At 39.4% G+C, this 11,306-nt stretch overlaps 1 protein-coding gene across 1 annotated transcript; it reads right to left on the bottom strand.

Annotated features, from left to right (window-relative positions):
* Positions 1-2,761: 2,761 nt before the first annotated feature.
* guf1 (GTP binding elongation factor GUF1) lies at positions 2,762-11,306 on the bottom strand. The gene is made up of 17 exons (XM_023396024.2): positions 10,887-11,306; positions 10,536-10,647; positions 10,236-10,384; positions 9,851-9,931; positions 9,687-9,764; positions 9,505-9,588; positions 9,358-9,422; positions 9,055-9,258; positions 8,178-8,317; positions 7,831-7,954; positions 7,149-7,281; positions 6,421-6,564; positions 5,902-6,035; positions 5,318-5,419; positions 3,287-3,406; positions 3,098-3,134; positions 2,762-3,000 (listed from the first exon to the last, which is right to left on the bottom strand). Exons 1-17 carry the CDS (start codon positions 11,058-11,060, stop codon positions 2,866-2,868), a joined length of 2,016 nt encoding a protein of 671 aa, XP_023251792.1. The 5' UTR covers positions 11,061-11,306; the 3' UTR covers positions 2,762-2,865.

Genomic DNA, 11,306 nt, shown 5'->3' with positions numbered 1-11,306 from the left:
ACATCTACTGCTGTCATGAGTACACGTAAACGCTTGTTAACAACATTAAAGAATCATAACTGGTGTGATAAAAACGGAACAATAATAGCTGCTGTTGTGTTCTCTTCTAGCAGGCTGTCCAATGACAGTGGTTAACACTCTTGTATAGGTGCCATGTGTGCACAGAAAAATAAAAAACATAATAAAAAAACAAAATATATAAAAATATAAATAAAAATAGATAGATAAAATATTTTTGAAGTGTATATGGAAATTAAAAAATATAAATGATTAAAAAAGTGACAGGATAATTAAAAGAAATAAAAATCAGCATGAAATATCTGTGATTAAAATACAATAGAATGGTTTACAACTCAGTCAAATTTTATAACCACTCAGATCTAACCATTGATGATACAGGTGGAATCCATCAATCAATTAAATCTGGTGATCTTGATTTTAAATCTTGGTGCAGTTTCATCATCATCTGTGTGGGGCATATATTATTTAGTTAGGTCTGACATTGATATCAGCTTTAAAATGTAGTGAAGAGGTGTGCTATCCTCTACTGCAGGGCTTTATAATTAGTAAAGAGGTCTAGTTCTCTTACAAAATTTATCCTGTGATATAACATCTGCAGCAGTGCTGGGTTTCTAGAATATTTTACATGAAAGACAATTTATTATCAACCCGATGTCAACTGTCCCAGGATGACAGCTGTACAATGTGAGAGCCTAAAGTGTAAGATATAAGAATGATCATCTTTTGTTCTTTTCTTCTTGCAATAAGGTAAATAAGAGCCAGTTTATAACAGATCCCAGAAACCCCTTTTATATATCCTTAGGAAACCAAATTTACCATTAATACCACCTGTAATGGACCAAATGACTGTAATATGTGAAGGAACCGGATACAATTAAAAGTATAAAATGTTTCCCTTAAATATATTAAAAAAAGTGTAGCTAAATTTATCACTTACTTACTAACCTTTTGTAAACCCAAGGCTGAATTATGAAAACAAGTTGAGTCACATTTGAAAGTTCAAAAATATCCTGAAATGTCAAAACATCAAAAATAGCTGTAAATATGCCTGGAGGAAAATATCAAGTGCCTGATGGTGTTGCATTTTGGGAACTTGTATAAGTCATTGCAAAATATGTTCCACATTATTATATATAATATTAGAACTATGTTTGCATTTCATGGTATTGAGCATGGTGACTTGACTCAGTAATCAATGTAATTACTTACACTTGAGCGTTTCATATCCACAACGAAAAGGTTTATAATCCTAAACATTTAACTGAGTCTCTGCACGTTCTTTCTTCAGTGCTTGAGTTCGGTGCACGCTGCTGAAGTTCAACTTGTCTCCCTCCCTGAGTCCTTAAATCAGATTTGCTTTAATTTTCCAGTTGCAAAGGGCAGCACACAGGGACAATGAGATATTTTCATCAAGCAACTCCAACTGCTGAGCAGAGGATAAGTGGTCTGTCTAGAGTTTTATATGATTTAAACCTGACATTTATTGGGCCTGAGGCTGATGAGGTCTGATTGGAAATTAGCTCAGGGTGGAATTGACTTCCACACAGCTCTGTTGTGTGTTTAAGCTGCTGCTGCCATCTACTGGGAAAACTTTGTAAAGGACAGACGAACACTTGGAAACACCACCAGATATTTGCATGTTAATCCTGTTTTCTCTCTGGTATCTTTGTATCTTTCAAAGGTCAGAGTCAGCAACCCGTGAGGAGCTAGCAGGGATTAAAGGACAGGACCACAGTGTTTCAAATCTGTCTTAAAACAATATTCACATGTCCATATGTATGCTGAAAGTGTTATTGGTTGTTGTAATCCTTTTCACTGTCTATACTGGCCTCGACGAGATAAGATGATTTGTATGTTTGTGATGGCCGACCAAATCCACAATCCTCATTCTGTGTGAAAACACATTCTTCACTAATGTTCAGATGAAGCTAAGCTATTTGGCTATTATCATATCCAATTGGTATCTTCCAAAGAGTCTTTTTTGGCACCAAATTCCCACTTCTTGTTGCCACTCCTCTGCTGTGCCTCAGTGCTGTACTGAAAACACTCAAGACTACTGAAGCCTCATATTCACTTTGGTTATGTAAGTATACTACTAACTTTGTTCCATGTATGTAATCCTGAACATTTGATAGCTGGCACTTTAAAGTGAATACCTCTTGGGTTTTTGGAGTGTTGGCCACACAAAACAAGTAAGTTTCTTTCTTGACTAGTTTTTCAGCCTTTGACTAATCAAAGTATATATACAGTTCTTATGTATATGTGTATAACATGCAGTGTGCACTGTGAACTTAAAGGCAACATGATGCCCAAAATGCAGCTCATTTGAGTGATATATAATGTTTTGGATATAAAATGAAAGTTAACATTCTTTAGTTAAATACCTAATAACCTCTGTTTGTGCAGACTGCCAGCACCTCAGACTTGACACACTGTTAAAAAACAACTGTTCCACTGAATGTAAAAGAAAAGTTGAATCAACAACCTGGAGAAGCCTCTTGGATGAGAGGTGAAACGTTTTTAAGTGGCTACTTGGATGACTGAGAATCTTCACAGACATTTCATTGGATGATTGATGGAAATTACCCCCATGAACAGAAGTATTAATAAAACCAATAATTGGTGATAAATGAATGAATGGTTTTTGATGCTTTTGTAAAATTTTGAACAACATGGAATTCTTCTCCTGGCAAATTATCCGTTAAATGTCAGAGAGAGAGGAAGTGATGACACAGACATATCAGGACCAATGACAGCTTTATTCAGTAAGGCCTTTCACAAACAAAGACCTGTTCTATAGAATAATAATATCATTACATAATAAGATACTAATAGTATTGCAGTCTATTTTTCTTTTCTCTTCAGAACATTAATGAAGGCGTCTTTGGGAACTTCCACGTTGCCGATACGCCTCATCTTCTTTTTGCCCTCTGCCTGTCTCTTCAGCAGCTTCATCTTACGTGTTATGTCACCTCCGTACTACCAAGGAAAAAAAAAACAAAACATAATTATTCACAATTTGCAGTCCATTTGTAGATTCAACAATTTTTTCAAATTAGGAAAAATCTTTACTTACACATTTAGCGAGAACATTCTTTCTGAACGCCTTTATTCTGAAAGAGGCAAACACCGTCATTTCACAATTTTATAAGGCAATTTAATCCATTTAGCACATTTCATACACAAAGACAATTCAAAAGTGTGTTATGTACGGTTTTGCACCCCATACCACTCTAACAAAGGTCATTCCAGATGTTGTACTTACGTCTCCCTTGCGATGATCTTACTTCCGATAGCTGCCTGTACAGCTATCTCAAACATCTGCCTCGGTATGGAGTCTTTGAGTCGCTCACACATGGCTTTCCCTGAAGGGTATGCACGTTCTCTGAAATGAAAACACACCAATCAGAACCCAAAACATCTGTTGAACTCCCCTGTTCTCTGCTGCCAACAAGGACTAAAAGAGTGCAATCCATAAAATCAGATATTAGATTAAACCTGCTGTACTCACCACGTCACTTCAACAGTAAAACATGTGTTATCCCCCACAGATGCAGGTACCCCTTTGGGCAACAACAAGCTAAATCTTATGTCCAAGTTTAATTAAAACGTGGCTGGAGTCGGAGCAGTTATTACCTGCCGTTTTCAGTTTCCCCATCAGACAAATCAGTGTAAAATTAAGAAAAGAGCAGAATGCCAAAACATATCATTCTTTCCAGTTACATCAAAATCAGACCAGGGGTTCCCCACATTTCACCATGTTAGGGATAAAAATCCTCAAGTGAAAATTATGAAGAATAATAATAGTGTAAGGGATAATTTAAGTGGAAAATGTTTCTATCTGTTCAGGCCATAAAACGGCCACAGTTTCCGTAGAGACAGTCCTGTGCAGGTTAAAAGAATAGTGTGACATTTTTTGAAATACACTTATTCATTTTCTTGATGAGAGTTCAGTGAGAAGATGGAGACCAATGTTTGTTCGTTAAGTATAAAGCTACAGTTACAAGACTAGCTAGACTGAACGCTAAACCAGAAAGCATAAAATACCTTATATTAACTCACTGCATCTTGTGTCAAACAAACACAAACATACAGTGTAAAAGTGAAAAACAATTTGAGGAAGTAATGTGAAGTAACTATTTGTTTACGACCAACAGCTGGGCCAGAGACATAACTCCCCATAAAAGCATTTTACATTTCTGTTAGTGTGTGGATTAAACAAGCAGAATATAATGTGTCAATATGTGAGCTTTAGAGGTGTTGGGAGGGGTATTTTTAAACGTTGGAGAGAGCTGTCATATAGTAAATGGACTGCACTTATATAAGCTGGTGCTTTTCTACTATCACTTCTACCACTATTTTCACCAATTCACGCACACGTTCATACAGCAGTTTCTCTATGTATTCAGTGTTTTTGTATCACACACACAGTCACACACTGATTATACATCTGGGGAAATTTGAGGTTCAGTATCATGCCTGCGGAAACTTCAACATGTGGACTGGAGGAGCTGGGGATCGAACCACCGACTTTCCCTGACAAACCTGGTCTACCTCCTGAGCCACAGCCGCCCTCATACTGTAAGGTACTGAGACATAAAAGTCTCCACATCTAACAGATGGATATGGGTCCTCCGCTCGACAGCGCACCCTTGCCTCACTTTGGTCCAGTCACGTACCATAAATTTCAGTCACTCCTGTAAATGATATTCTGCTCCGTGATTGGTGCTTTGCCCTTAAAGAATAACAGACCGACTCCATGCTCTGCTCTGCTCCCAGGCTCACAGTATAAATGGCCAGAGTGTAGCTACTGTAGGTAAAGCGTGGCGCCCTTCAATTACCAAGGCCTGAACTGGCTCCTGTCCTGGCTCCGATAGTAAGTACATTAAATACAGATCTGCTGTGCGTCATCACTTTTCGCCTGTGAAGTTACTCTATTGTCCTTGTCATAAATGGAGTGAAGTCCTTGTCCAGTGTGTAAAGTCACCGTAACAGATAATGTTAACACAGACTGCCAAGAAGCCATATTTAATGTTATCCTGGGTGTTGAATACATTTCATGCTCCATAGGCTCAGTAGAATTACTCTGGTGATTCAGGACCATAAAGCCTTGCAATTATGTAAACTCATATAAAACCTTCAATTTCTTCTTTGTGACAGCAACGATAATAATTAAGCTGTGGGACACGGGTGTGAATGGGACAATAAGAAGATGCTTTCAAGCAGCAACAGTCTCATAACTTGTGAGGAACAAAAAGGATATTTTTATTTACTCACTGTTTTTGATGGAACTAACCTGTGTACGATTGTGGTGAGTTCTTCCACCGGCCGCCCATTCAGCAGAATGTCCATCTTTATCAAATCAGCTGCCTGGTAGCCTGCATTCTCGTAATCAAAGCTACAGTACGGAAGATAAAATCAAAATCATGGTCAGCTGAATGCATGGAATAAGTTCACACTGTCAAAGCCCTTCATCTAAATAAGACTCAGGGGAAGGTACAATACAGAAGAGAAGAGTAACTAAGGGAAAGGAGGGAAAAGATCTCTTGGCTTTGTGCTTGTTTTTATATCAATTTTTTTCCTAATAATTACTTTTATCCACTGATACAAGACCTTAATAAATTTACCAAATATACCAAATACAAGTTGGAAATCTACTTTAAAGATGCTATTTTGGCTCTTTCAACTATGTGTATGCAACTAAATTCTTTATACTGGGATTTCACCGACTCTTTTGTAGAGAAACTCATAAGACATTACTAACTAACTTATATACTCAAATATTGCTTAGAAATATACGTACAAAGAAGTTGGACTATGCAAAAGCAACCCCTGGAAATCCACACCGTATGTATTCACACGGTTTTTGCTTAGTTTTACCTTGCATATCCAGATGACAGCGATTTGAGGAGGTCATAGAAATCCACAACAACTTCATTTAACGGGAAGAGATACTTCATCATGACGCGCTGGTCGTCTATGTACACCATGTTCTTCTGGATAGCTCTGCGATTCTTTAAGAACACAGACAATCAGCAAAATACAGTCACTTTATTCTTTTACAAAAGGAGATTTTTTTTTTTTTGCTTCCTTTTGTTTACAAGTAGTTAGGTTTTTTTTTTTTTTCTCTTCAGCTCCAGACCAATTTTCCAAAGCGTTAAAAGCATGGATGCACTCTAATATCTCCTGTCAAACTCCATTTTCCAACAGGCTTGAGAATCAGGCCAACTCGCCTGTGAGTATTCAGAGACATTATCCCTCTCTGACTGAAAAGAAAAAAAGAAGTCTGCACTTTAAATAAGATGTTTACAAGGCAGACGCACATGATAGAGGAACATAAGCAAATGAAAAAACAGTACAGACACTTTTTCATTGATGTCATTTCCCTTTTCTTCTTACTAAGCAGAGCGCCATGATCTTGCCGGTGTAAGTGTCTGGAGCCAGAATGGTCCCGAGCACCATGGGCTCCATGTACTCCGACACAACCGACCTGTCTGGGAAGTGGGCAGGGTTCACGATGGTTATCTCCTCACTGCCGTGTTCCTGTGAGGAGAACCAACGTGAATTAAACCTGCAAATAAAACTAGTAAACCTCTTCACAAAAGCACACACAATTTGTAGCCATCCTCCAACCAATTACTATGTTTTGAGTATGAAACATTTACACCCTGCAGGCTGAAGAGGAAGTCTGAACTAAAATCTTTTATATTCACAGAACACATTGCTTCATTGCAGTACATGCACTGTATACCATTACTACTCTCACAAGACTGAGGAATAACACATCTTCATAATTTGTCAAAAAATAATAATAAAATCCTGACTTATAGCAACCAGCTGTCACTGAGATGAGAAAAAATGTGTTGTTGATTCCAAAGAAACTACATACATACATTACGTTTTCAAACTGGCTGTGATTTTGCCTTCGCTACAGAAAATTCTGATTGTCCTCTTCTCATCAAGTGCCTCCCATATGTCATTTCACAGGAGGGCAAAGGCAGCGACACCAGAGGGCCTCCGTTTATCATCAATTTCCAAGGCGGTTGAAACTTTTTTGCTGAAATTACAGCACAAGCCAGGCCCCCTCTGTGAGGCCGGAGAATATACGAGCAGGAAACGGCTCTTACCTTGATGAGCTTGGCTGATGAGAGGACAGCCTTGTAGGGCACGGTGGGCGCTGTTACTATAACGGAGGCATTGTATTCCTGCTCCAGCCTCTGATTGAACACCTCCATATGGAGAAGACCCAGGAAGCCAAGTCTGCAGGGGGATGGGAAGGTCCACAGGTTCACCCAAGATGTATAATTGATATTCATGCTTTCTAATTACAAAAGAGTCTCTTTGGAAAGAGTTCAAGAGTGAGTAAGACTTATTGCTATCGAAGTGCAGTAATGTATTTGCAAATGATCTAAATCACTGCCGCTAACAGAATCAAATGTAGATCATCTGGACCGATAATATGACCTGTGATGATGCATAAACTCTCACTTGGCTGTCCATTTTGGCATCATCACTATGTCCAAAAGAAAGTTGATATTTAGCAATACATCATGTCAGATGTTGTCCAAGTTTATGTAGAAACTTCTCCTAAACCCCCTACTTTTTAACAAACTTTTCTGCAACAACAAATAACTTGAAAACATACAAACATAGTGATGTCTGAAAAGGGTCTTGACCTCTGTGGTTGCACTGCTCTTAAACATCCGTGTCTTTGTTCTGATTTGCTGGTACAGTATATGCGGTACAATCCCCACTCCTCAGGCTGGGGATTGTAAAGCTACTTTTTATTCTAATGCATAACGTCCCCACCTCCAGCCTGCCCCCAGGGCCAGACTGCTGTCTCTCTGCACTGTGACACTGGAGTCATTCAGGGTCAGCCTCTCAATGGCACTGCGAAGGCCTGGATATTCTGACTGGTCCATCGGATACATGCCTGAGGGACAGGGGGAAAAAAAGGCAGAGTGCACATCATCAGCAAAAGACTCTTTTCATTTGGAAAGCACTGGCTGTACTTTACTGTACCAGCTACTCAAACACAACATGCACCGAAGGGGTTTTATGTATGTTGACGTGTGTGTGTGTGTGTGTGTGTGTGTGTGTGTGTGTGTGTGTGTGTGTATGTGTGAAGCAGTTGCTGAAAGGAGAGCAGTTCTTACCAGCAAAGACCATGGCTTTAGCAGGTTTAAACCCTGGCAGAGCCTTCACTGGCTGCTCCTGGAGGTACAGTGTGTCACCAATCTGGGCCTCCTTCACATCTTTCATCCCTGCTATTATGTAGCCCACCTGGCCTGCAAACCTACACAACAACAACAACAACAACAACAACAACAACAACATCTCAGAGAGTCACACTAACACAATGTAAACAAGCATCTCATTGGACAGATGGACAAATGTTCACAGGATTCCAGTGTTTATCTACTGTGTTGACCAGAGTGTATGTAGATATCGGGTAGGCTGGTTTATTAAGGCTGCACTGACAATGTCAGACAATTTTTTAAGCTATGTATTACATTACAGATTTTTTTTATTTTATCCTATTTTATTTTATTTATATATTTATATATATATATTTATTCATTTATTTATTTATTTATTGTCTCAAAAATCATTAAACGTAGTATATATGTAAAAGATGTATCCCAATTATGGCTGACTGAGGCTCATTTTAATTATTGAGTAGCCAGCTGATTATATTCTTGATTAATCAATTAATTGTTTGGTCCATAAAATTTCAGAAAAGGGTGAAATTTCCTGACGTCCAAACTGATGTCATCAAATAGTTTCTTTTAACCAACATTTCAAAACCTGCACATATTCAGGTTATTATCACATAAGACTAAAAATTCAGCAAATCCTGACAGTGTAGAGGCTGGAACCAGCAGATGTTTGGCATTTTTGCTTAAAAAATGACCAAAACAATGAATTACTCAATTGATTAATTGATTAATCATTTCAGCTTTAATCCCAATATCAGCTCCATTGGATGAAATACCAAATGTATGACGTGAGAACAGGAATAATGCCACGTACAGCTTCTGTGTCGGGTGCTCATCTGGTCGGAGAAGCCCCAGCTCGTTGACCTCGTAGGTTTTGGCGAGATGCGCCGACATGATTTTGTCCCCTTTTCTGACCTGACCTCCGAACACGGCGATGTTGGCCACCACTCCTCTGTAGTGGTCGAAATTGGAGTCAAACACCAGGGCTTTGAATGGGTCATTGATGCTTGCCACGGGCCTGAGAATAAGTATGAAAAAAAGAAAGGGCTTCAGTTTTTTTTTTTTTTTATGTCAATCATGTTTCCTACGAGAAATGAAACCACCTGAGCTTTCTTACGGTGGAATCCTGTTCACGACCGCTTCGAGAACCATTTCAACGTTTGTTCCCTGTTTAGCTGAGATCTGAAAGACATGAGATCATAAATTTAGACACATTCCTGAAAAATATACAGCTTCTATGGAACTTACATTATGCTCCACTCACCCGGATGCACTCTTCACGAGGGATATCAAACACCTTTTCAATCTGTGACTCCACCCTCTCTGGATCTGCATTCTTCAAATCAATCTGAGGGAGAAAGTGTCAGAACAGAATCATCCACCACGGAGCATTCAAGCAGAAAAATAACACGTGTTTACACTAAACACTGGCTGGTCTGAATGTACCTTGTTGATGACAGGGATGATTGTCAGCTGAGCTTCGAAAGCCAGGTAGAAGTTAGCCACCGTTTGCGCTTGAATCCCCTTCACATGACAGCAAAACATTAACGACTAAATCACGTGCAGCAAGTTCAACCACAGTAATTCACAAAGAAGGTCAAGTTTTCTACCTGATTAGCATCAACAATCAACAGGACACCTTGGCACGCAGAAATGGATCGAGACACCTCATAACTGAAGTCAACGTGACCCTGGAGAGAGGGTAAAGTAAAGGTTACAAAATGTAAACAAATCTATTTGACATAAGATGGGCATGTAAAAAAACCCACCCATTTTCTGGCATGGCTTATATTATGGTAATTCAACTATCTGCTTTGGACTGCCTTCATGGATCACAGGGAGATTTTGAAATGTATAAAGTAAAAAAAATCGATCTGTCTAGCCCACTGCCTCAAGATGACGACTTGCAGCTTCAAATCAAATTGTGAAACACACTTTCCATGTCACATTTTTCCACCTTCTTCGTACCAACGTCCCACCCAGCAGAGGACTTACCGGTGTGTCGATGAGGTTCAGTAGGTACTGCTCTCCCTCGTGGCTGTAAAACAACGAGGCTGTCTGGGCCTTCACGGTGATGCCCCTCTCTCGCTCCACCTGAAGCTTGTCCAGAACCTGCTTGTTCTTCTCAGTCTTTGCTATGGCACCTGTGTGAGTGAGGTGGATATTAACATTTTGATCATGAAGTAATCCAACAAACAGTCTCAAATTGACTCTTTAGACACTGTTCTGTTTAAGATGATGAAAGCTCTTTAGGATTCACTTTAAATTTCATCTCTGTGGTGTGAGCGGACGTACCAGTCATCTCCAGCAGCCTGTCAGCCAAAGTGCTTTTTCCATGGTCAATATGGGCAATGATGCAAAAATTCCTGATTCTCTCCACAGGGAACTTGGACAGGTCAATGGTCCCCTTCAGAATAAACGGAGAAGTCACTCAAAACAGCTGAATTGTTACAGTCACCCACCTTTATGTTGTTAGATCGATTACTATGTCTATTTCTAATTGGTTAGTCCAGTAAAACCTATATGTGAAGGGGCTTTTCCCCTGAATCAAGCATTTTGAGAATTGTATGAAATTATATAGAATTTTAAATAAGAAACAAATCACACACATGGGCAATGATGAGATGCAGTTAATTACTGTATTACCTGTTTGTCTGTTTGTGTGCTGACCATCCTGAAGCCGCTGGAGAAAACAGGCAGCCCTTTCATCCAGCGGTGTCTCAACACTGTGCAGGTCATGCTATAGTTGTGTATTTTCCTTCTGTACAGTTTGAACTGTACGACACGTCTTAACAGGGGAGAGACTAGAGAGACCGACATGTTTTCGTTGAGCTAGTAGCCTGACAGCAGCATGATAAGGAAGGTAAATAAACGTCAGCTAGCGTTAGCTAACTGTGGATACAGCTCAGTGTGGGCTACAGTCACAGAGGCGGACCGCCGGTGAACTGTACCAGCGATTAAATAAATAGTAATAATACATGAACCTTTAAAGTAAATACTCCTGTAATAACCCCGGTGCATGAGCTCCTAGAGTGCTGACATTTTGGGTGACAGTTCACCGGCAAA

The sequence above is a fragment of the Seriola lalandi genome, unplaced genomic scaffold (assembly GCF_002814215.2).
Source record: "Seriola lalandi dorsalis isolate HSWRI2012SDOR001 ecotype SW California unplaced genomic scaffold, Sedor1 jcf7180002054971, whole genome shotgun sequence".
Lineage (NCBI taxonomy): Eukaryota > Metazoa > Chordata > Actinopteri > Carangiformes > Carangidae > Seriola > Seriola lalandi.
This window is presented reverse-complemented; position numbering and strand designations above follow the sequence as displayed.

Bases quoted from the DNA above. Each gene is read 5' to 3' on its own strand.
- guf1 (XM_023396024.2), bottom strand. From the start codon at position 11,060: ATGTCGGTCTCTCTAGTCTCTCCCCTGTTAAGACGTGTCGTACAGTTC. The intron at 7,282-7,830 runs GTGGGGACGTTA...ATCCCCCTGCAG, and splicing joins GCCCTGGGGGCAGGCTGGAG to ACTTGGCTTCCTGGGTCTTC. The intron at 3,001-3,097 runs GTAAGTAAAGAT...TTTCCTTGGTAG, and splicing joins AGAATGTTCTCGCTAAATGT to TACGGAGGTGACATAACACG.